We start from the raw sequence: 27,111 nt of genomic DNA on the forward strand, positions 1-27,111 counted from the left end.
CCTGAGTTACTTAGGGCTTTGTAGGCCAAGAAAATAACCATAAACATGGCCCAGTAGCTAATAGGCAGCCAGATTTCCTACACAGTAGCCTCACTGCATCACATCACATATCAGTTCCTCTCATCTCTGCCTTACACCCATTTCAAACATTACTGTACAGCAGCAGAACAAGCGGACACAGTAAACAATGAGTGAGTTGTGCTTCTAGTTGCATGTGGTGCAATCCATATGCCGCAGATGACCTATTAAGCTTATGGTTTTCCAGTAGGGCAAAGATCTGAGAGTTCACTTTACTCACTTATAGCAGCTCCTTCCCTTTTATGTTACATTAGAAGTTCCCTAAGACTGTGTCAATCACCCAGTTTTTCCCTTTCAGCTTATTTCATGGGCTCACAAAGATGAAACAGATTTTAGGCCATATATTTTACCCTGAAAAGAAATACGGCCCAGTGCTAAATGCAGATGTGATTCTTACCAGTTATATTGCAGTAGACTAAAAGGGGTGGAAGTGGACCGCTTGCATCAGAATCAATGTGGAAGAAACCAGATGTTTTCCCTTGGTGCCGATAGGCTTCACATGATTGCTCATAAATAGCTGAAAAGAAAAGAAATAGATATTTACACAGTACAAACCTTGAAAGAGTATTCCAGGTAGTTTGGGACAATTTAGTGCTGTGTAGAAACTGCCTAACTCACTACATGGTGGCTGCATTATGTGGAGAGCTGGTAATCTGCAGTGGATGCCTAAGGAGTAAAGCCGACTTTTGTTACCCCCATGCTACTGTGAGTTAGGCTCTCTCCACCCCAGGCTTTTTATCCCAGAATTTACCAGGGTTTCTGTTTCTGGATTCTTTATGGGTTTAAGATTGGCTTTTTACACAGACTGACATGGGCTCTCCCCCCGACCCCAGACTTCCTTTGCCTATAAGTTCTACATGTGTCATTATACAGCCACTAGATGGTGCTGTGTTATAGTGGAACTATGCAATTTCACACAGCCATTAAAGTGGATTAATATTTATTACTGCACTATCCCCAATCTCATTAAAACTGGGATAAAGACCAGAAAGCATGGGAGACATACTGGAGGTTGATGACATTGTGTATATGACCCAAAATCTTCCATGAGTGACCAATCACAAGCATGCAATTAAAGCCTCCGGTAAAAATGCTCTTAGCTAACAAGGACACAGTAAATTCAAGAACAGTCAGTGTGTGTGTGTGTGTGTGTATATATATACACACACACACATATACATATATATACACACACACACACACAGAGAGAGAGAGAGAGAGAGAGAGAGATATACACATACACACACACACACACACACACACATATATATATATATATACATATATATATATATATATATATATATATATATATATATATATATACATATATACATACATACATACATATGCACACCTTCCAACATGGATGTAACTGTCACACAATGAGATTATAAGTAGCCAGCAAGCAGTGCTGTGCCACCCACAGATTGCCCTGTTTAAGCGGAGGCAAGCTCAAGAGTCTTTTATCAGACTTTGTTTGCCAGATCTTTAGTGGCAATCTGCCCCCTCCCTATTTCACATGCAGGGATTGTGTTGTTTTCATCCATTAAGGGTGCAATCGTATGCATGTTTAGACAGAAATAAGTCCTACAACTCCCAGTATCCCCCAGCCAACCGTGGCTGGCTGGGGGATGCTGGAAGTTTTAGGACTTTTTTCTGTCTAAGCGTGCATAGGATTGCACCCTAAGAAAGAAATAGGGCCCAACTAAGTTAAGGGGATAAAGTATTTGACTACAGGTCGAGAGTATTCGACATTCAAGTGGCATTGGAGCTGTAGACGTCTTAGGCAGGCTTGGAAAAAGGTCTCTCTCTTTGCTTCAGTTATTCACATGTGAAATATAATGACCTTCCACATGGGTTCACCATGAGAAATGTATATTTGAGGCATTATATAGTACAACTTCCCTGCCTTCATTCTTGGATTCTGTATGTTGACTCTTTTAATCAATTCTGAAATTCCATGTTGCCTACATATATTATACAGATACCCCTTTGATTCTACTTTAGGAAGGTGGATTCAGCTGTTACCATAATACATTAATTTGTGTTCATTAGCCATAACAGCTTGCTTACTGTTGTTTTTTTCTTCTTAGCTAAGTGCTAAACTGCACACTCCACCACACACAGCCAATTGATCAAGATATTTTTCCCTCCATAGGAGGCAGAAATGTTTTGGAAACGTTTTGCAAGCGTGCAAACAAACACAGATGTTTGTCCTTTGTAATAAAAGAATAAGCTTATTGATGCAACTGATAACATATAGCAATGGAATTTGAGGTCATTATTGGCTGTTCCAAGGTCAAATCTGTACTTTTGCTGTCCTGCAGCCATCTGTATACAATTTAATATCCAACAGACATGATAGGCCAATATATAGAAGTTTAGTACTAACACAGACTGTGAGAGACTTGGGGAACATTGTAAGAATCCCATTGATTTTGCTTCTGGCTCTGAAACTCTAGTGAACCCCGCTCCACCTATCAAAGACATGCAATTAACAGATTAACTAGTTAATAGGATTGTTACAAGGGAGAGGGGAAACTTTGATTTTTGTTGTAATTTTGATTTACACAAGATGTTTTTATAGATGACTTCCCAGCTTTTACTCCTGTAACATTCTGGGAAAACATAAATCCCTTGGGGCAAGCTATGTTACATTTCATAATAGCTTTCTTTCTGTGTAACTAAAGTGCATAGCAGGTTTTTCCCCTCCCAAATCTGTTATTAAATCTAACTAACATTGGTTAAAGAATTTTAGTAATTAATAGCCCTGCTTTTCACCAACCAATTAATGACTTTACAGTTTAATGTATTACTGTATACCCAAACCCTTGATGTTTTGAGGCTGGCTTAATGAAGAAAACAATTTTGCTTGACTCAACGGTTGAGCTAATTCATTCACATACAGGAAAAATGTGTTAAGCACAACCATGGTGTGGTAGGGATGCTGGAGAAATTCGAGACACACTAAAATAAGCTTGGATTTCTAAGCATCCAACCTGAGGAATCTGCTGCAGAATGCCCCCCTCACTCAGGCCACGTGGAGTCCATGGACTTTCGGATGATTTTTGTACTTTCCTGAAATTTATGCATATAAATCCATAGAAAAGTGTGTAAGTTTCTGTTGAGGAAACGTTGAATGGAATGGGGGACAATACACTAAATGTTATGCACTGAGGTAAGTTATGTAAATACTTACATAAATATTTACATAATCATATGCACATTTTTCCACATGACCAAAAAAATCATATCTGTCTGTGGGCGGACGATGGAATGAAAGGCGCCTAACAATCCGTGAAACACAGACAGAGCAGATTTTACACAGTCTGTACATCCCTAGATGTGGATCAGTTCTCCTTAGTGTTTTGTGTGTGCAATGACCTGGATTAGGGGATGACCATTAGGGACGGTTGATCCCACCATAGCTCGGAAATAAGCTGAACCGTTTTCCTCAAAAAAACAGGAAAATAACATTGCTGCTTCTTTCAAATCCAAATCCAGAGCAGCCCCCTGTAGTTCAAACCTCTTCCATCCCACAACCTACCATCCAGTCTCCAAACCACTCTTCCACTTCCCTTTATACATTATGTACTGGCTGGCTTGATGGAGGGAATGCACTTTGGCCAGCCCCAGGGAGACAGAAGAAGAGAGGTCTCTTCCTCCCCAACCAGTGCCTGACATTCTACGTAGCATCAAGACAGAACCAGTGATGTAGGGATACTCGTCATGACAGGTCCCATAGCCATGCCTCCAAGGAGAGTCCAAACATTCAAGCAGCTGGATTGATCCATATCAACAAACCAGTTCTAGTATCTCCAGCAGGCTGCAGGAGAGCTCCTTTATAAAGCTAATGTGTCTTGTTCATTGCCCATTCAAGACCAAGCCATCCCATACTGTACATTACAACAAGGAACAATATACTGCTGCTGGGAAAATTCATTTCCTCTTAGCTACTGAGAGGATTACAGCTAAGCTCAGAGGGCACAGGGACGTCCGAGGGCATCAGCATCCCTGCTAATACAAAAGTGTTCATGTTGAATCTCTGTGAGCTCTGGCTCCATTACACCAGTGGGCAGGACCAATGGTCGCATGGCCCTTGATCAGTAGCCTTTGGGGGCCTTTGGTCCTAGTGTGCTCCTGTACATTGTGCCATGCACCAGAGAGGGAAGGTGGAGATACAGCCACCTGGACTGCTGCTGCCCTTGCTAGCACAGCTGATAAGTAGAGTTTAAAGGGGAGGGAGATGGGTTTGGAGAACTGGGTGAAGGAATTAGGTGAAAGTGAGAGGGCACTGGGGCTGGCTGGCTGGATGGGAGGCAGGATAGAGGAGAATTCTTCATTAGCATGGATGTTAATGAGCTGGAGAAGAATTTAGGGCCTCTAACACCTGCCTGTCTGAGGTAAATATTACCAACTCCGGGAAGCCATATGCAAGCCTGAGATAAAAACAGTTGGCTAGCAGCTCTAATTAATTACTTTGGTTTTGTAAATTACTTTGAGGCACTTCATACAGCCAAAAGGTGGTATAGAATGATTTTATAAATACATTAAGATACAAATTTAGGTTGAGTGGGTGTGTGTGGAAAAGGACAGCCATTTTGATGTGGGGGGGGGCACGGAAATAACATCCTAAGTTCACAAGATGGCAAATGATGGATCTCAGGGCAAAAATATCTTCCTTCCTTCCTTCCTTCCTTCCTTCCTTCCTTCCTTTCTCTCTCTCTCTCTCTCTCTCTCTCTCTCTCTCTGTTTGCTCCTGCCTCTTTAGAAGAGTAGAGGACAAAGTCTTGTTCACTGCCTCAGGTAAGTGTGTATAGGATTGCAGCCTCATTGAAACCAGTACTAACTGAGAGGGTTTTATCCTTAAATGCAGCCTAAGTATAATTTTGAATTTGAATAAATAAACTTGGAAACAAGCCCACATAAGAGAATTATCTATGTTGCTAGTAGAGATGTTGAATTCCTCCACAAACTCCAGTGAGGCTGATTCTTTAGAATCCAGCCCCTCGGAGTCTGTGGCGGAACGGAGCAATCCCCCCCGCCACCTTGCAGAATCCCCCTGGGATGGAGCCTACCTGGTGGCGGTGGCTCCAGCGGCAGCTCTGGTGGCAGCGGCAGCTCCGGGTGGTCTTCCAGCCACTGCTGAGCTGCGGCCGCAAATGGCGGCTGCTATGCCAGCCGCCATTTGCATTCCTGCCAAGCCGTGATAGGCTATGTAGATACTTACATAGCCTATCATGGCTTGGCAGGGATGCAAATGGCATAGCAGCCGCCATTTGCATCCCTGTGGAGGCCATGATAGGATACGTATATATTTATGTAAGGTGGGGACACAAATGGTGTAGCAGCCACCATTTGCATCCCTGCCTTTTGCCGTGATAGGCTACGTAGATACTTACATAGCCTATCATGGCTTGGCAGGGACGCAAATGGCATAGCGGCCGCCATTTGCATCCCTGCGGAGGCCGTGATAGGCTATGTATATATTTATGTAGCCTATCACGGAAAAAGGTGGGGATGCAAATGGTGTAGGGGCCACCATTTGCATCCCTGCCTTTTGCCATGATAGGCTACATAAATATATATGTAGGGGAAGGGAGATGTAATGTTGGGGGTAACAATGGACGTAGGCGCATGCACTGCAATGGAGAGAACAGCGCTGATAGCGCCCAATAATAGTCTTCAGACACATGTAGGAAGAAAGCCAGACTATGAAGCACATGGTCTTCTATGTCTATATACTAATGCCCAGAGTATGGGAAACAAACAGAACGAACTTGAACTCTTAATACAGGAGGGAAATTATGACTTGATAGGTATAACTGAGACTTGGTGGGATGACTCTCATGACTGGAATACAGCAGTTGAAGGATATAACTTGTTCAAAAAGAACAGGAGGAACAGAAAGGGAGGCGGGGTTGCACTGTATGTGAAAAATACATATCTCTGCACAGAAATACAGGAGGAGGAGCTTGGTAGCCCCATCGAGAGCATCTGGGTTGAAATAAATGGAGCAAAGAATAAAAGGAACCTGGTGGTCGGAGTCTACTACCGGCCACCCAATCAAGGAGAAGCCAAGGATGAAACTTTTGAAAAGCAAATAGCCAATGTTTTAAGGAAGCATGATGTAGTAGTAATGGGGGACTTCAATTTCCCCGATATTTGTTGGGAGACAAATTCTGCAAAACATGGCCCCTCCAGGAAATTCCTGACTTGTGTGGCGGATAACTTCCTCCTACAGAAAGTAGAGGAAGGAACTAGAGGATCGGCTATCCTTGACTTGATCCTAACCAACAGAGATGACTTAGTGGATAAAGTAGCAGTTACAGGAACTCTGGGGGAAAGCGACCATGTTGTACTTGAGTTCTTGGTTCTAAGGGAAGCAAAAGCCGAGTGTACTCAAACGCGTACCCTGGATTTTAGGAAAGCTGATTTTAATAAACTCAGAACAATGATCAGTAAGGTCCCATGGCAAACAATGCTAGCGAGAAAAGGAGTCCAAGATGGGTGGGAACTTTTAAAAAAGGAAATTCTCAAGGCACAATCACAAACAATTCCAACAAGAAGAAAAGGTGGAAGACAACAGAAGAAGCCAATGTGGCTTCACAAAAAGCTTAGGGATGACCTGAAAACAAAAAAGGACACATATAGGAAGTGGAAAGAAGGCCAAGTAACAAAGGAAGAGTACAGGCAGGTAGCACAGAATTGCAGGGATGGCGTCAGGAAGGCTAAAGCGGAGAACGAGGTGAGGTTAGCGAGGGATGCTAAAAACAACAAAAAGGCTTTCTTCAGCTACGTGCATAGTAAAAGGCAGAGGAAAGAAATGGTTGTTCAGCTATTAAATAAGGATGGCAAAACGATAACAGATGACAAAGAAAAGGCAGAGGTGCTCAATTCCTACTTTGGCTCAGTCTTCTCCCAAAAGAGGGTCTATGACCCCCCTGGCAAAGGCGAAGTACAGGCTGAAGGGGCAGGATTGCAGCTTGAGATCGACAGGCATATGGTCAAGGAACACCTCATTACTTTGAATGAGTTCAAATCTCCAGGGCCAGACGAACTGCATCCTAGAGTAATAAAGGAACTGGCAGAAGAACTCTCAGAACCGCTGTCTATTCTCTTTGAGAAATCATGGAGGACCGGGGAAGTGCCAGATGACTGGAGGAGGGCTAACGTTGTCCCTATCTTCAAAAAGGGTAAAAAGGAGGAACCTGGGAACTACAGACCAGTCAGTCTGACATCAATCCCTGGGAAAATTCTGGAGCAGATCATAAAGCAATCCATCTGGAAGCACCTTGACAACAATGCCGTGATTACTCGAAGCCAACATGGATTTGTCAAAAACAAGTCCTGCCAGACAAATCTGATCTCATTTTTTGATCAAGTCACCTCCCTTGTAGACCGTGGGAATGCTGTAGACATCATATACCTCGACTTCAGCAAAGCTTTCGACAAAGTGCCCCATGATATCCTGATGAGCAAACTTGCTCAAAGTGGGCTAGATGAAACAACGATCATGTGGATCCACAGTTGGCTACAGAATCGGACTCAAAGAGTGCTTATCAATGGGACCTTCTCAAGCTGGGGAGAGGTAACGAGTGGGGTACCGCAGGGCTCAGTCCTGGGCCCAGTGCTCTTCAACATTTTTATGAATGACTTGGAGGAGGAGGTGCAGGGAATGCTGATCAAATTTGCAGATGACACAAAATTGGGAGGGATAGCTAATACTTTGGAAGACAGAAACAAAATTCAAAGTGATCTGGATAGACTGGAGAGCTGGGCAGAAAACAACAGAATGGCATTTAATAGGGACAAATGCCAAGTTCTGCACCTAGGAAAAAGAAACCAAATGCACAGTTACAAGATGGGGGATACGTGGCTCAACCACACTACGAGCGAGAAGGATCTTGGAATTGTCGTCGATCACAAGCTGAATATGAGCCAACAATGTGATGTGGCTGCAAAAAAGGCAAATGCTATTTTGGGCTGCATTAATAGAAGCATCGCTTCCAAATCCCGGGAAGTACTAGTTCCCCTCTACTCAGCACTGGTTAGGCCTCATCTGGAGTACTGTGTCCAGTTCTGGGCACCACACTTTAAGAAGGATGCAGACAAGCTGGAGAGGGTTCAAAGGAGGGCAACAAAGATGATCAGGGGACTGGAAACAAAGCCCTATGAAGAGAGACTGAAAGAACTGGGCATGTTTAGCCCTGAGAAGAGAAGACTGAGGGGAGATATGATAGCACTCTTCAAGTACTTGAAAGGTTGTCACAGAGAAGAAGGCCAGGATCTCTTCTTGATCACCCCAGAGTGCAGGACACGGAATAATGGGCTCAAGTTACAGGAAGCCAGATTCCGGCTGAACATCAGGAAAAACTTCCTGAGTGTCAGAGCAATACGGCAATGGAACCAATTACCTGGGGAGGTGGTGGGCTCTCCCACACTGGAGGCCTTTAAGACAAGGCTGGACAGCCATTTGTCAGGGATGCTCTGACTTGGATTCCTGCATTGAGCAGGGGGTTGGACTCGATGGCCTTGTAGGCCCCTTCCAACCCTACTATTCTATGATTCTATGATTCTATGTAGCCTATCACGGCCTCCACAGGAACGCAAATGGCAGCCGCTATGGCGGCTGCCATTTGTGGCCGGCGCAGCCCAGCAGCAGATGGGAGTCCGGCTGTGGACGGCCACAGCCGGCAGCTCCACGGAGTCACTGCAGAGTGGACCCGGCCGGGATGGATTCCGGGGGGAGGGATGGAGCACCTCCCCCCCATCGTGGATGCCCCAGATCGGAAAGGTAAGTGCATTTCATACATCACCAGTTGCTAGAGGTGGGGTTCTAAAGATAGCGGCAAGACATAACAGGAGTGAGCAATGAGCTAGTGCATGTTGTATTTCTGGAGAACACGTTCTCCACTCATCTTGAAGAATCAAAGAAAATTAGTGACATTCACTTCTGCCTCTTCACTTGAAGAAACTTCAGACATACTCTGTCTGAAAGGCAGGAGAAAGAAGGAATATGGTAACATTTAGCATGTATATATATTCTTCTCCTCCATTTAAGGACAAGCATATAGAGGGAAACCTTCAGTGACAGCTAATTAGGGATGGCACGGGCACCCAATTCTGTCCGGGAATCTGGGTGACCCCGCTCCCCCACTCACTGAGTCCCTGCCCCTGCTCACCCCTGCTCGGTGAATGGCCCACACTCACCATGGCAGCCTTTTTGAGCTCCACAGTCGCCAGTTTCTGAAAAATGAAATGGTGATTGCAAAAATGCGCATTTCTGCGAATACACATATTTGCTTATGCACAAAAATGCACATTTTTGCAAATCTGCACATTTTTGTTATCATCGTTGTTGTTTTTTTCAAAGAATGGTGACCACAGAGCTTGACAAGGCTGCTGGGATGAGTGTGGGCTGATCGCTGAGTGTGGGAAGAGCTCAAGCGTGGTCCAGGGACCGGCGAGCAGGGGCAGGGGCTGGGTGGGCTCCTGGAGACCCTAGACAGGGGTGGGTTCACACATCCCTACAGCTAATCTCCCACACACAGCAGTTTATGGGAGTCTGTAGGACATAGGGAAATGCCTTATACTGAGTCAAATCATTCATACATCTAGAATCTAGTATGCAAAAGCCAGAAAAACACCAAATGCATGGGAGAAATGGGGCATGTCCTTATGGGGAAGCCTGGATGGCCAGATTGGGGCCACTGGAGGGCTGTATTTGATCTCTGGGCTGGAGGCTCACCACCCCTGATCTACACCATCATTGTGAACACAAATGTAACTGGCAGTAGGTCCCTAGGGTTTCAGACAGGAAGGTTCCCCCACCCAACTCTATGTGGAGATGCTAGGGATTGAACCAAGGACCTTCTGTTTGCAAAGCAAGTCCTCTGTCATTGAGCTGTGGCTTTTACACATGAATGGAGGATATGCACATCAGGCAGAGTGGTTGGAAATAGGTGAGAGTAACCATGGTGGCTAAAATTCTCCTCTTAAAATCCATGTATTGTGTTTATTAAGTTCTTCACAACAGCACACTAGGGATCTTGCACTGCACATGAACAGATAAAGGGCAGCAAAGTGTTGAAAGAAATAAGATACATTGGGTTGGATGATGTATATTTTTGGAAACTGCTCTCCACCACTGGTCTTTTAATAATCTTTCCAATCACCATGTTTGCTGGAGCAATCATACACTTTCTCTGAATTAACAAGGAAAGTTACAAAGCCCCACTCATTAGCAATGAAGGCAGATGGTATTATGGAAAATCTATGCCAACAAAAGGATCCTTTAGGGGTTATCATCACACAAACTGATAGGCAAAAATCCATGTCCTAAAAACCAAAGCAAAGTGTAACATACATACCAGGCTTAAAATGGCATAGGACTCTCCCAGAGCAAACATGGATGTTTTTAAAGAGATAAAATTAGAGATGAAATGAAGGAAGATGTTTTCTTTTCAAGTTTTTGAATATTCACACTCTCAAAACATTACATTTGGGTCCATACTTAGCTTCCTTCTCCTTGATTTCTGTTGTTTCTGTTTCCTTGATTAGTTCTCTGGCAGCTTGTAGCATAACATCCTGTGACTATATGATACCCGCAGGCAGAGAGAATGTACATTTCAGTATGTTTTATTCAGAGCCATTCAGAAAGAGCATGTGGTACATTCCACAGATGGCAATACCATGTTTGTGAGGAACTGCCATATGAAAAGCTATCCCAAATCCCCTTGTACAAAACAAGCAATCCTCCATTTGCATGTGGAGGTGAGGATAGTACCATGTACTCTTTCTGAATGTTTGAATTGGCTTTCAGCTAGCTTCAGCTATGGGGCAGTATAGATATATGATAAATGCTATTATTATTATTATTATTATTATTATTATTATTATTAGGTCTGGCCTACTGTTCATACATATCCACAATCATTTAGGTACATCTGGGCTGTTGATGTTTTTAACTGTGATGGGGGTGGGGCGGGGTTCATTCCTTACCTTACTTCACCAGAGAAGGCTGAGTAATACAGTTTAAGATGTATAGCTGCAGCCATGTAAGTCACCCAAGACTAGGGAAGGGATGGTAAGAAATAAGAAATAACAAGTAGGAAATGAGAAACGTCTGGCAACAAGGAAAGCAAGAACATGTGGAGAAGAGAAGACAGAAACATTTTGCAAGGGTGGCAATTTGCCAGCACCACTAGCTCAGTAGTGATTCCTAAGTGTAGGTCATTGCACAATACACCAGTTGTATCAGTTGTAAAAATGCATGGAGCTGGATGCCTGCTTGCCATTATTTCCAAGACAGAACTTCACAATTCTTTTCCCAAGCCTTCCCTCCTTCTATACTCTCCATTTCCATTCATGACATCACCATCCAACCTGTTGATTAGATGTAAAGTGTTAGATTTATCTTTGATTCCTCCCTTTTGTTCCTTAGTCCATTATCAAGTCATGGTACTTCTCCCAATATGACACCCCAAAGATACAGTTCTGCATCTATACCCCCGCAGAGAAAACTCCAGTCAACACTTTGGTCACCTCCTGCTTGACTATTATAAACTTCTCCTCTGTGGCTCTCCATTGTCACACCCCAGCCTTCTCACTTCTATCCAGAGCTTTGCCATCCATATTGCCCAGAGGAGAAGCGAGAGTAGTCATGGGCTGTCCTGAGTGTGCCCACTGGCTGCCCACACATTGTGCTCTCTCTCTCTCTCTCTCTCTCTCTCTCTCTCTCAATTTCCACAAGAGAGAAAGAGAATGAGCACTTAAAAAAAAAAAACTTGACAAAGGTAAGTGCCTGTGCTGAAACATTATAATCCCCCCCCTCAAAAACTAAACTGAAATTGCCATCCCATTTCTCTGCTCCTAAACAGGGTGGTGGAACAGGGAAGCCCGTTTCAGTTCAGTCTTAAATGTATAAATATAGGGAAATATGAACAAATGAAGGCTTATTTGCAACATTGTGTTGATTTTGATATATTTTAGTTGCATTTATTTATTAGATTTGGATACCACAGAACTGGCAAATGTCCTTAGGATGGTTTACAATCATTAAGACCAAAAAATATATGTTGTTACATGACTTCCTCTTTCAAGCTGTGGTCCAAGTCCAGGAATGTATCTCTCAAATACTTCCATACTTGGAAATGGAAAGGAATTGGTCTTTGAAAAATCTAGTAACTCCATCAGTGTGCACATTTTGATTCATAGTGGAAGGTGAGCCTAGAAATCAGCATGAAGAGCTGGCTGTGAAAGGAAGGTTGGTTCTAGATTTCCTCCTGATTCCAAGGAAGACACTGGAGGCATAATGTTGTCCTCCAACAGACCATGACCATCATGGTATGGTTTACTATAAATGACTACTGGTTTCCCCAGATGGAGAATTCACCACTGTGATGGCACTGACAACTGCTATCAATCTGATATGACAGGCATTATTAAGCGTCTTTGGAATAATGGGTGTTGGCTGAAAATTTCAGTAACAACAAACAAAGCAATAAGGAGAGGGAAGAAGACTTATATCCCTCTCCTCTCATTGCTCTAACAGCAGACGCGTTAAGAGGCAGGCAGTGAACATAACAGAAGCGACTGTCATGCTTGCCCTCATAATACAATTGTCATGTTAAATGCCAAAAAGAAATGAAATCTGCACTACGGAAAAACTGACTTCGACAGGCCCCACTGTTGACAGACTAATAAAGTCCCTGCTGCGATGTTCTGGGATGACAGATGGCTCTTTTTCTTCTTGTTAAAAATACACATTTACTGATATGGTACTCTCTCTCTATATATACATATATATACACTCACATTCACACACACACACACACACACACACACAATCATTTTGTGTGTATGTAAATATAGCTTTTAAAAATCGTGAATATTAGAGCATAAAGTAGACTGAATAATTATTTATATTGCATTATATCCTTCCAAAGGGGCACCTGTGTTATTCTGATACAGAAAACACAAGTTCAGTTGTGACACTTTGAATGTTAACATATTTATTGTGGCAAAACTTTCATGGGTTATGCCAGGAAAGTGTACACTTTCATGAGTTCATTTCATTTAGAACGTCATTGTGGACTCTGGTGGAGGAGGGAAATGGTGCCAGACCTAAAGTTTGCCTCTCTTTCCTTTTTGGCTTCACAACAAAAGCTGCAGACAGGCTCTGTGGTGGGAAAGAATTCATTCCTCTCTTCCTGTGTAATAAAATCTAGCAAAGAAGAAATAGTAAGCACAAAGAGAGAAGGGCACAAGAAAGTCTCTTCCTTCATGTTCATTGCTTCAAGATTCTCCCGTTGGTATGCGAGAATGAGATAAACCTATGTATTCACAAATCTGAAGTTACCTGAAAGATCACCTCTTTCCACATACACTTACCTGTGTATAATCTTATTTGGAGGCCCTTATTTGAGTACCTCTGCCAAATGATGTGTGGCAAGTGGCTACTAAAAAGAGGGCCTTTTCAGTTGTGGCACTCCACCCGTGGAATGCCCTCCCCAGAGAGCTTGGCCTGGTGCCAACACAATATTTCTTTTGGTGCCAAGCGCAGGCCTTTTTATTCTCCTAAGCTTTTCTATCTAAAAATTGGAGGTCTGTGTGGAGCTTTAAGGACTCTGAATTATTTTGGTGATGCTGTGAGATTTGCTGTATTAATGTTATCCTCTGTTTCTGGTTTTATTCCATTTGAGATTTTGTAACATTACGGTTTTTATTTTTGTATTTAATTTAGGGATGTACAAAAGTCACTTACCTTTTTGAAGGGTGACATTCGCGGTGTGGGGGAGGCGCTCTGTTCCTCCCCCCAAAATTCTCCCCAGCCGGCTCCGCTCCACGGCGACTCTGAGGAGCTGCTGGCCAGAACCGCCCACAGCCAGACATCTGGCCGCTAGGCAGACTGCACAGGGATGCAAATGGCGGCTGCCGTAGCCGCCATTTGCATTCCTTTTTTTTTTGCCATTATAGGCTACATAAATACTTACGTCGCCTATCACGGCCTCCGCAGGGACGCAAACGGCATCCCTGCATTAGCCATGATAGGCTACGTAATTATTTACCTAGCCTATCATGCTGATAATGAAGAAACAAATGGCGGCCACAGATGCGGCCGCCATTTGCAGAGCAGCGCGAACAGCACCGGGTAAGTGTTCCATTTCGTGTGCCTTTCGCGGGGTGGGGGGTGGGGGGCTTCATTCCGCCATGGATTTCGGGGGGCCGAATGCACTGGCATTCGGCCTCACCGAGATCCATGGTGGAATTCTCTGACATCCTTAATTTAATTGTATTTAATTTGTACTGTAAATCACTCAGAGGTTCTCTGTTAGGGATGTCAGAGAATTTCACCACGGACTGAAATGGGATCGAATTCCCTTCAGTCCATGCCACAGAATCCTCTGAGGATCGACACCATGAGGTCCTGAGAAGCCAGCAGTCATGCGGCTTTTTTTTTTGTCATCCGCACAGAGTCGTGAAATTTTCGTAAATAAAAATGGGTGTTCTTTTTCAATTGAAATCCTCCATCTCTGTTTACTTTCAGCCAAAACACTTCCTCCTCCTAGGGGCTTCCCAAAGGTGTGCCTGAGTGCCTAGGTGTGCCTGAGCAATGCACTCTTTGTTAAAGCAACACTGTTTTAAAGAAAGAAAAAACCTTTTAAAATGACCATGCCGGCCTGGAGCCCTGCATGAGATATTATTCTCCCTGCTAAGCTTTATGTTTCCTCATCCAGTGTTGTTGTTGACGTTCTGAGGCTAAAATGGAGAGGAGAACCAACTCGGTGCGTGTCTACTCAGAAGTAAGTAAAAGAAGTAAGAAAATTTGAAGATAATGCCTGAATTAGAAAAAAAAAATCGCAGAGAAGCCACAATTCTTTGAAGATAATGCCTTAATTAAAAAAAAAGAAACTTGAAGAGGGGGATAGGAGGGGGTAAAACTTAGTCTCATTTGAAGGGATAGAACAACCCCCTGCTCAATGCAGGAAGCCTGATTCCCAGGCGGTCGCCCATTCAACTACTGACTGGGACCGACCCTGCTTAGCTTCCAAGATCAGACAAGCGCGTGCAAATCCAGCCCTTTGCTTGTTGCTGAGGAAACATTGAGTGCTGAGGAAGCTATGCGATCAGTAGCCGGAAGACGACATGGGGCCATCAAGAACTGTGATTGGACAGGAGGGAAATACAAACACCACTGTATATGGACAGGCAGGGGAGGGGACTAAGACCAGATATGGAACCGAAGGTGGAAAATCAGAGCACCTTAAGGGGAAATACTGGGATATCAGGGTATTGAAAGTGGGAGCACGGAAGTGGGAAATTCTGGTTCCAAATCAAGGTGGGTACTCTGTAGTGTGAAAGATGGGTGGTGAAACCTAAGTGGAAGTGAAAAAACCCATAAGTGTAGATCGGCCCTTAGTCACAACTAACTGAAGTCCCATTCATTTCAATGGGTCTACTCTACATAAGACTAACATTGGATACTACCCATTATAAATAAAATAAAACTTATTTTCAAGAGAGATACTAAGAACACATTAGGGAGGGGGATGTCTAAAATTTAACACTTTCAAAACAGATCCACAGATTCAAAACTCAAATGTTGCAAGAGAGATTGAGAGAGAGAGAGAGAGAGAACAGATTTTGTTGTGTTTGAAGATGTTTGCTTGGATTCACATTCAAATTTTAAAACCCATGGTGACAGAAGTTATCAATTTTGATGTTTGGAGGGTAGCATAAAATTTAGGGATGGCGGAGAATTTCTCCCCAAAACTTCGGGGGCCCGAGCGCCAATGTGTTCGGCCCCCTGAACAAGTTTCGGGGAGAAATCCTCTGAACCCCCCCGCGCCCCCCCCCGGGACGGGACTTACCTTTGCCGAATGTCCCTCCCGGCGGCGGGTCCGGCCGGCGGTTTGGCGGGTGTTCGAGCGGGGCGGGAGCGGCAGCCGGTCTTTTGACCGGCTGCCGCCACCGCTATTGCAATAAAAGAAAAAAACAAACAAACGCCCCCTGATAGGCTACGTGATGATTAACGTAGCCTATCACGGCTAGATTTGCAAAGTCAGCCATGATAGGCTACGTCAATCGTCACATAGCCTATCACGGGTGACTTTAAAAAAAAAAAAAAGCGCGTACGGATAATGGCGGCCCCCATAGGGAGCCGCCATTCCCGTTCCTTATTTGGTCGCTGTAGTCTACGTAAAGATTTACGTAAAGATATTTACGTAGTCTACGTAAAGATTTACGTAAAGAACAAGCTTCGGCGAAAGGTAAGGGACTTTCGTCCACCCCTAATAAAATTTCATTTCAGTGTTTAATAGTGCATAGATCCTGCCAGCACAAGATAGAAATTTCAGATAGAGGAATGCCCTAACCCCGGCGCCAGCTTGTCTGGCTGAAGGGGGGGGGGCATTGCGGGCGGGTGGGTGACATGACACAGGGGCCTCTGATTGGTGCTCCCCAGTGGCACCACCATGCAAGGAGGGGCAGGCTGAGTTGCTTTAAACTCAGCCCCCCTCCTAATCTCAGCTCTCTGGCTCAAAGCAGCTCCCTCCCACCCTCCCCTAAGCAGTGTGGGTTTCTTGCCAGTTGCCCTTTGGGAGCCATGTAGGAATTTTTTGGCTCACAGTTCGATTGGCCTATTACTGTGAGTCTTTTTTGCCTATGTCACACTGTTTTGTGGGTCGAGTGTGTCCTGTAAGGGAATACGGTCTATATCATCAGTCACATTCCAGTTGGTGGCTAGGATGGGCAAAACAGGAAAGTAGGGATGGTGTGTATTCAGAGGCACCTTATGGTGACAGGTGACGCCTGAGGCCCCCCTAACGGGTTGTGCAGCTCGGCGGGGGGATAAGGGTTGCCTGGGAGACCAACCCTCCTCACTCACCCAGGTGTTGTGCAGCATCGGGTTGGGGGTGACACCGGAAGGTCTACCTCCCCCAGAAGGGGCAGTCTGGAGGGATGGCGAGATCACCGCCACCCCTCAGGCTGGGTGTGTTTTCACCCGAGAAGTGCCAGCTAGCCGCTGACACAGTTAGATGCCCGTCCTAGTTACCCCTTTGCAGGTATTTCAGTAAATGTGGCCCAATTTTTAACCCAAGCTTGTTGTCTGCATCTTATTTAACCCATCTCCGCTCGCAAAAGGCAAACGAAAAACAGATTCTAAAAAGTGACCAAGTTCATTAAAGCACAATGTGTAACAATTTTTTTTTTTTCCCTTTTTCAGGGCAATCTAAAACCAATGACAGAAACACTTAGGAACAAAAATATAAATACTCAGTCTTTACGTAACAAATCTAAAGATAAAACCCACCATTACGCCTGTTTCTCCATTGCATTCTCACTTTCTTTGTACACCATGTCTTCCCTCTTTGTTTCTATAATTTCAAATAACCAGACTATCATATAATAATCTAGGATGTACTTATCACTTAAAACAGATTGAATGGACTCATATGTGTGTGTTTGTGTGTGTGTGTGTGTGTGTAGGGGTGTGTGTGTAGGGGTGTGTGTGTGTGTGTATGAGCAAGAGAGACTGAGACTGGTTGGGAACTGGAAGAATGCTCTTTTCTTTTCTCTTTTTGAGGATACAGGATATGTTCACTTATTTCCACAATTTCCCATTCAGTGATATGGCCGCCATTTGAATGCATTCCCCCCTCACAGATAGAACCTGGGCTTCCTGCTTCAAGCTGAGCTTTAAAAAATATCCACATATGCTGTATTGATTTTGAATACAGGGTGATGGGAAACAAAACCAGCAGAGCACAGCTGGCTCAGTTGTCAGTGTGAGAAATTCAAAAATTATTCAAGAGCAAAAGTAACAGCAGGATACAAAACAGCTTACTGTGTGTGTGCACGCACGCACGCGTGTGTGTGGCCAGGGGAGTTCTTAAGGCAGCAATCCTGTTCATGCTGAACTCGGGGTAAGTCTCAGTGAACTCAACAGGACTTACTTCTGAGTAGACACGCCTAGGATTGCATTTCATATACTGTTCTCTTTCTGGGTCCCCGCTGATTTTAAGAGGGCATCCCATATTTTATAGTACTGTGGACATATAATACTGAGAGAAGCCTCGTGGCCCTTTGCAGAACAGAAATTATGTCTCTGCATACACTTACGGAGAGAGAAAGGGAGAGGAACATACTTATATAGCAAGGTCAAAGGTTGCTTTAGCAGCAAATAACTCGAGTGAAATAACTCTAAGGCCAGCTTTAGCTCTTGTCGTTCAAGAGGCCTTGCTTGGTTTAGCAACACTTGGCTCCAGCGGTCCTAGGAATGTGTGGTGGGCGGCTCCATTGTGGTTTCCTAGCTAGCATATTTGGATTCTGAGGATGATAGTAGCATGACCTGTTCAGCTGGGGAGGTGCTAGCAAGGGAGGTTCTTTGTGCCCTGGGGCTTCTGGGGGAGTTGGGCCATCCAGGATTAGTGCTGAGGATAATTCCCTACGCCACTCCATCTCCTCAGAGTCCATGGCTTCATCCCCTGAACCTGGAAGTCTGACCTCATGGCTATTCCACAGCTGAGAGCCTCTACAAGACTGCTTGCAGTCGCAGACAGTGACGTGTGTAAGAGAGTCAACAGCAGGCTGAAAATTTGGCCAGGATTATGTGGAAGCTCCAACTGTGTGTACTTGGGCCTCCTTATGGTGAATGGAAACAAGGGTACTGCAATCATGCAAACTGTAGAGGTTTCATGTACAATTCTGTATGGTTTGAATGCATGAAAAAACTACCTCCCTTCACGTTGAAAATACGTGTGCCAAAGAGAGGAGTCTGTCTTATTAACATGCTACAAACCAATGGGGGGGGGGGCGGTATTTAACAATATCTGCACCAACCTTTAAAGGGGCTGTGTGTGTCCAGATGAACATTTAGTTCCAACAGCCTGCACATCCCTTGGATTTCAACTTATGCAGGTCTTCCATTAGTACCCTTTGGTTCATACTCTAGGTAGCAGTAGGATTTACTCATTTATTTACTTACTATATTTATATAGAGACTAGCAGAGGGACTGCAGTGTGTATGGCAGAAATTCTGCCATGACCAAGCAAGCAAGAAAAGTACCTGGGTTCACTTTCTTTAAAGATAGGAAGTGTGTTCATTTATACTATCCCTACTTAAATTGGTATTTCACAACTGACTAAAAGGCATATGTGGTTACAACAATCTAATAGCCTATATATTACAGCCACTAAAACAGTTCATTCAATTAGGCAATTATTGTCTGTCTACTGTCCTACTAGGCTTCTTCTCACAGCAGTCAAGTGTCCCATTATGAAGAGACATTATCGTGAAACAGTAGATGACTGCTTACACTGTTATATTGCTAAACAAAGTAACAGTTACTAACTATCACATACTATTCTTAAATAAAATGCACTGCATTGCCTGCTCCTTGGGAAATGTTTTTATTTTAACAATCAGAACATTCACAGATGTAGCTGGTGCAAGCCAATGAAACATGCATTAGATACACGTGTAACTTCTTTCAAGATAATTAGGTTTCTGTTGTATGGAAACAATCAAAATGTCCCCAGCAAAAATATTCACGTTCAGAAATGTGATTTTAGTGAGAAATATAAGCCAAGATTTGGTGTAAAAATTGAAGTATTTTAATCTTTTAAAGGACACTTAACACAGCAGAAAGTTCAGAATATTGCTACATTTAAGTATTTTGTTTCAACATGGAGCCAAAATGAATGCTGAAATGTTGACATTTCCTGTGGGATGAAGTTTCCATTTATAGAACAGCTTTAATATTCTGCATAAGTGATTTTGGAAATTGCCTGACATTTCTTTTTTTCCTTTTTTTTCTGTAAGGAACATCCCTCTGACAGCAAAGAAAGCTTGTTAAGAGATATTTCTTGTATGTACAAGATTTAGCATTTACTGAGTCAAATATCAAGAACTGTAGAAACTTTTGTTAAATACCTCATGGCAAGATGTTTGGACCAGCTGATACCTTTCATAATGTAAGGGTGAAGCTACTTGTGTTAAACCATGGACAGATTAGAATACATAGGATGGAATCTATGGATGGTAGGAAGAGCTAAGAGGGGTGGGGGATGAAAAAGCAAGAGGCAGTGTCTCAGGGAATGGAAGCTACACAAAGGACTTTATGGAAGTATAAAGTATGGACGGGGGAGAGATATTCAATCGTGTGAAGAGATGCAGAATCTCATCTTGAGAATGAAATGCACCAAAGGTGCACCCCACCCCCTTAAAACTGGGAGGAAAAACTAGAGCTGTGTGTAGATGGTCTATCAAAATTCTCCGCCCTATCTGTGGCCAGATAAGTTGGAGGGGAAATTCAAATTTCACTGAATTTCTCCAGGGGGAAGAGAGGTTCTACAACAGTTTCTCACAGGTAGGACTCACCACTGGCAGGGATTGTAGCGCAGCTTCTTTCTTTTGTTCCTGAAGGCTGGGGCAGGGGTTGTGCTGCCAGTGCAAGTGGCAAAGGCATCCATAGGCACGCTGAGATGAGCCATAAATAATAATGTCCAGTTTCCCAGCTTTCTTTAAAAAAGAAAAAGCATGTCTCTAGCCCTTGTAGAACCCAAGATATGAGGCAAAATGCACAGCCACTATTCTGCTCATTTGTCTCATGAGACACTAGCCTTCTCCCGCCTTTCAGTGTTCTAGCCAATGAAGTCATAGAAATGGTTAACACACCCACTATCTAAGTGTATTAACCATTTTAACCATGTTTTTTTTTAAAACACATTAAAAAGAATTACCCTGACAATGTGTGTAGATAAAGTTTATCATTATTATACTCACATTGCATGAGGCAGGTCTGTGGCTGACCAAGTGTGGGTTACACCAGCCCTGCCAAGTAGCCCATTTTCCAGGGAGGATGTCAGAGTAGTGTATGACAACTTTGCAGTGTCGCCATCCAGTCTCCTGTACGGGTGTACGAAACCCCGCTTACCTGGCTCCACTGGGTTCCGCAGGTGGGGGGAGGCGATCCGTTCCTCCCCCTGGAATCCTGCCCAGCCAGCTCCGCTCCACAGCTAGGCCGTGGAGCCGCTGGCTGGGCCAACCCGCAGCAGGGCCTCCAGCCACTGCCGGGCTGGTGCGGACACAAATGGCGTCCTGAGTAGGGGATGCCATTTGCATCCCTATGGTAGCCCGTGATAGGCTACGTAAATATTTATATGTAAATATCTACCATAGGGATGCAAATGGCATCCCCTACTCAGGATGCCATTTGCGTCCGCAGCAGCCAGAGCCGCCGCCGCTGCCACCACCGGAGCCGCAGCCGGAGCCAGGTAGGCTCTGTTTTGCATGGCTTTCGCGGGGTGGAAGGGTGGGGGGCTCTGTTCCACCATGGATTCTGGGGGGCCGAATTCACTGGAATTCGCCCCCCCTGGGATCCGTGGCAGAATTCTCTAACATCCCTAGTCTCCTAGTGTGTGTGTATGTTTTAGGGAAATGCAAACGACGCTGTGAAGCTGATTTAGCACATTTTATTAAGGACTAGAGTGGGTTACTGTGAGGAGAACCTGCCAGTTTTAGCTCTTGCAGGAGGCCCAAGTGGAGCCCCTCACCACCTCTCTCTTAGTACAGGCCTTGGAGCTGAGACAGTGTACCACGCAGCTCCTTGGACGTTACTGTTTTCTCATGTGTTGTACTACTAAAGAACCCTGTTGGGAAGACACCCGAGTCTATTGTGTGGGCATGACCTAGGGGCCTTGCTCCAGCACTGTCCCAGAGCTGACTCAAGCTTTATATAGTCTTGCAGAAAGAGGGGCGTGAAGTACTGCCTCCCTGAAGGAAGCCTGCTTGACAGTTCAAAGGGCTGCGTTCCAATATGCAGGCATGCACTCTGGTAGGTTTGAAATGCTTTTTACCACCCCTGGACATGGGTGGATGGAGGAAGCTAGTCTGAGGAGGGTGGCGAGCTACTTTCACTCAGAGCCAGGGATGGGTCCTTTCTGAGGAAGATTCAGAAGGAGAGGTGGCTTCATTCAATAACCCATCAACTGCTACTCTGAGACCTTCCATGTCAGAGGATGTGGCTTTACCAGACTCCTCAGACTCAGAGGGCACATCCCTGGTACAGTTCTCATGGCACGGTTGCTTAGGAACCTGTAGGGGTGGACGAAAGTCACTTACCTTTCATCGAAGCTTGTTCGCGGTGGGGGGGAGGCATTTTGCTGCTCCCCCCGCGAAGTTCAGGCTGGGGGGGGAGGCTTCCCGCCTCGCCCCGGCCAAAATTCAGGCCGGGGGGGAGGCTTCCTGCCTCGCCCAGCCGCGAACTTGAAAGTTTTTTTTTTTAAACGCCCCCGTGATAGGCTACGTGACGATTAATGTAGCCTATCAGGGCTAGATCTGCAAAGTCAGCAGTGATAGGCTACGTTAATCGTCATGTAGCCTATCACGGGTGACTTTTTTTTTTAAAAAAAGCGCGTACTCTAATGGCGGCCCCCATAGGGAGCTGCCATTCGCGTTCCTTATTTGGTAGCTGTAGTCTACGTAAAGATTTACGTAGACTACAGCGACCAAATAAGGAACGGGAATGGCGGCTCCCTATGGGGGCCGCCATTAGCGTACGTGCTTTTTTTTTTAAAGTCACCCGTGATAGGCTACGTGATGATTTACGTAGCCTATCACGGCTGACTTTGCAAATCTAGCTGTGATAGGCTACGTTAATCGTCACGTAGCCTATCACAGGGGCGTTTTTTTTTTCTTTTATTGGAATGGCAGTGGTGGCAGCCGGTCGAAAGACCGGCTGCCGCTCCCGCCCCGCACGAACACCCGCCGAACCGCCGGCCGGACCCGCCGCCGGGAGGGACATTCGGCGAAGGTAAGTCCCATCCCGGGAGGGGGTGCGGGAGGTGGGGGGGCGGAGGATTTCTCACCGAAACTTTTTCGGGGGGCCGAACACGTTTGCGCTCAGCCCCCCGAAGTTTCGGGGAGAAATTCTCCGCCATCCCTAGGAACCTGTGGCTGCAGAATCACACAATAGTCCTTTAAGAACCAGACAGCTCTTCAGAGGAGGCGAGTTACCAGCTAGGGATGTTGTGAGCATCTGGTTGGTGGCTCGAGCTCGGTGGGTTCTTGCCAGCTCAGCCCCCCGGATGCTAGTCCATGGACCCCTGTGCTTGCCTGATGCAGTGCACACCAAGTTGGGGAAGTGTGGCAGTCCCCACTTCTCTGCTGAGCTGCCATTTTATGCAAAATGGAGGCTCATCCTTTTAAGTAAAGGGACTTTTTGTGCAAATTTACACAAATTTGCAGGCGTAAATGGTCTATTTAGACCATTTACCCCTGTAATGTTGCATACATGGGCCTATTTATGCCTGCCATTTGTGCAACAGGGCCCTTTACTTAAAAGGATGAGCCTCCATTTTCTGCAAAAGGGCAGCTCAGAGGAGGAGTGAGGCAGCATATGGTGTGAGCAGGGGGCAGTTCGGCCATCCCCATTAACAGCAGATTCAGACCTGCCAGCCTTCACAATTTAGAGTACCTCTCTACATTTTGCTGAGACAAGAGCTCTCCTTGAGTAAGTTCCAGACTATACCTGTCACAATGATCTATCCAGGATCCTGACAGTAGGGCCGTACGAAAGTCACTTACCGGCTTTTCGCAGCTTGGATTCGCGGGGGGGGGGAGGCGCTCTGTTCCTCCCCCCGGAATCCTCCCTGGGCTGGCTCTGCTCCACGGCGGCTCCATGACGCTGCCGGCCAGGGCCTTCCACAGCTGGAGTTCCAGCCACAGCCAGCTGCTGTGGACGCAAATGGCAGCCGCCGTAGCGGCCACCATTTTTGTCCTGCCAGGCTGCAGTGATAGGCTACGTAAGTATTTACGTAGCCTATCACAGCAAAGAGCAGGGGCGCAAACAGCAGCCGCTACGCTGTTTGTGTCGCTGCTCTTTCCGTGATAGGCTACGTAAGTATTTACGTAGCCTATCATGGTAAAGGCAGCTACGCAAATTTATTTACGTAAATACTTACATAGCCTATCATGGAAAGAGCAGTGGCTCAAATGGTGTAGTGGCCGCTGTTTGCGCCCCTGCTCTTTGCCGTGATAGGCTACATAAATACTTACGTAGCCTATCATGGCAACCTGGCAGGACTCAAATGGTGGCCACTATGGTGGCCGCCATTTGCGGCCACAGCAGCCGGCCAAGAGACCAACTGCCGCTGCTGCTGCCTCCGCTGGAGCTACCGTGGCTGGAACATCCACCCCAGGTAAGCTTCGTCCTGGGGGAGATTCTGCGGGGTGGCGGGGGGTGAGAGGCTCTTCCGCTGTAGCAGAAATCAAAGTCAGAGAGACCACGGAGTGAAGGAAAATGAGTACGTCTTTATTTAACGTGTGGGTTTAAGGCTGGAATCTTTTCCAAAGAGCCAAAAGCCCGCACGTTAAATAAAGAAGTACTCATTTTCCTTCACTCCGTGGTCTCTCTGACTTTGATTTCTGCTACATAAATGGTGCCATGACTCGGATGTGGCAGGCTCTAAGCCAGACAGGTGGCACTTGCCTGCTCTTCTTCACCGCACCAGGAGGGAGACCTCGGCGCACATTTTCCCTTCTTGGTGCCACCGACCTTTTTGTTGGGTGAACGGGAGACCGCTTGCGCCGGGTTCTCCTGAACGGCTGTGAGCATCAAGGGAACCCTGGCGAGTGGAGAAAGGAATTTGAGCCCTGACTGTATCGCAGCTGAAATTGCGTTGAAACCCACATTGGAAGGCTTCAGGAGAAAGGCAAGTATATGGGAAAAAGAGGGCCCCGCCTTTAGGGAGAAAGGCCACTGGGCAGAAAAAAAGAGGGCCCTGCCTTGTGAAGAAGGTCAGTGTTAGTATACATATATGAAAAGAACCTACTCCTTGCGAGTAGAAGGGGGGCCTGATCACACCCCCAAGTGGGCGCCAGTACCTAGCATGCCAGTACTCAGTAGGAAGCTGAGGAAGCTGGGGAAGCCGTTTTCCACTCTGGTAAAAAGTGGGGAAAGTGGGTGGCAGGGACATATGGATGCAGTGGAGAGAATGATGATTGTGTGAGTGGCTACTGCGGTTTCTGAAGCATACCGTTGACCGTCCGGGTGCCCAGGCCAGTAGCAAAGTGCATGGTGTATAAAATCCTCTTGTGTCGGCCAGTGAGACCCCTTACTCACTGACCAATCCCCATTTCCTAATTGTGTCTGTCTTCAATTTAGGAGGGAGGCTATGGGTGGCGGGGGAAGCAAACCTTGCACCCCCTTGGGATGCATGTTAAGGAATTTTAAGAAAGGTTTTAGTGGAGATTATGGTGACCCCCCCATGAATCCACAACGGTTGCGAACCTTGTGTGAAGTAGAGTGGCCGTCTTTTGGAGTGGGGTGGCCTACTGAAGGCTCTTTAGATCTCAGCACAATTAGTCGTGTATATGCCATCGTGGTAGGGAAGCCTGGGCATCCTGACCAATTTCCCTACATTGACTCATGGGATTCTGTGGTCTGCACCTCTCCTCCCTGGCTTAGGAAATGTTTGGAAACCTAGGCCAGAATTTTAGTGCTCAGAAAGGAAAAGATAGCCAAAAAAATGCAACCAGTGCTAGACGCCCCAAATGAAGACTTAACAGAGCTAACGGCATTACCACCCACCTATGCCCCGCTCCCACTGCGGGCCCATGTCACTGTGAGGCCGCCGCGCCAAAACACAGGAGTTCCTGAGCCCATGTCGTCTCCCCGGCCCCCCTGCAGAAGCCGTATCATAACCCCACATTTCGACTTGGAACTGTCACCATTGGCTTCAAGCCTCGCAGGCAATAATTTGCTGCTTTCGACTACTGCCCCCAACTCCCCGATGATGCTTGTGGAGACGTCTATTTCTGTAGGGTCTGAAGGTTCTCCTTTATCGCCTCAAACAGTGCTAGACAGGGAAACTGAAGAAGTAGAAGATTTAAGAACTTGGGCCGAAGATTTAGTAAAATCGGCAAATGCCCTTATAAAGAGATGTTTGTTCCGACAAAGTGACGAAGAGAGCTCGCCTACTGCTCGTCAGTCGGAAAACGAGGCTCAACCTTTACTGCCCCTGAGGCAGGTAACCCAGATGGTGCATAACCCGGACCCAGAGGCAGAGGCGCATTATATTCCAGTCCAAGCTTATACCTATGCGCCTTTTACAACCTCAGACTTATTAAATTGGAAAACCCACTATGCCTCCTATACTACAAAGCCTCATGAGTTAGTAGAACTATGCTCTAGTATTATGGCCTCGCATATGCCCAATTGGCAAGATTGCCAACAGCTACTATTGACATTATTCACCACAGAAGAAAGGTGATGAATCCATCAACAGGTAGAGCGTATTGCCTTGGAAAGGGCTCCTGAAAACCACGTAAATCCCCAAGGATGGATGAGAGAAAGAGTGCCCTTAGAGAATCCCCATTGGGATCCAAATACCCCCGTGGGGTTAGAGCGCCTTACCCAATATCAAACCCTGCTGTTGCAGGCAATGAGGGCAGGCATGGTCTACGTAAATCTTTTCGTAGACTACGGCGAAAATAAGGGCAACGCAAATAGCGTTGCCCTTATTTTTGCCGTAGTCTACGTAATCTTTACGTAGACTACAGCGACCAAATAAGGAACGGGAATGGCGGCTCCCTATGGGGGCCGCCATTATCCGTACGTGCTTTTTTTTTTTTTAAGTCACCTGTGATAGGCTACGTGACGATTTACGTAGCCTATCACAGCTGACTTTGCAAATCTAGCCGTGATAGGCTACGTTAATCGTCACGTAGCCTATCACGTTTTTGTTTTTTTTTTTTAGTTTTATTGGAATGGCGGCGGCGGCGGCAGCCGGTCGAAAGATCGGCTGCCGCCCCCGCCCCTGACAAAGACCCGACGAAACGCCGCCGGGACCCGCCGCCGGGAGGGACATTCGGCAAAGGTAAGTGCGGGGGCAGGGGGCGGGGGGGGAGTTTCTCCCTGAAACTTGTTCGGGGGGCCGAACACGTTGGCGCTTGGCCCCCCGAAGTTTCGGGGAGAAATTCTCCGCCAACCCTAGAGGAAAGGCATTTGGTGCAAGAGAGGA

The 27,111-nt window shown here is 45.8% G+C and overlaps 1 protein-coding gene across 1 annotated transcript in view; it reads right to left on the reverse strand.

Moving 5' to 3' along the window:
• CNTNAP5 (contactin associated protein family member 5) overlaps positions 1 to 27,111 on the reverse strand; it is a 664,045-nt gene that overhangs the window by 208,570 nt on the left and 428,364 nt on the right. The window contains exon 12 of the mRNA XM_084806776.1: positions 476 to 595. Within this exon, the coding sequence (XP_084662902.1) occupies positions 476 to 595 (120 nt within the window). The remainder of the gene's footprint in view (positions 1 to 475; positions 596 to 27,111) is intronic.

Source organism: Heloderma suspectum, chromosome 1 (genome assembly GCF_057233095.1).
Source record: "Heloderma suspectum isolate Gila_16-S chromosome 1, 16-S_ref, whole genome shotgun sequence".
Taxonomy (NCBI): domain Eukaryota; kingdom Metazoa; phylum Chordata; class Lepidosauria; order Squamata; family Helodermatidae; genus Heloderma; species Heloderma suspectum.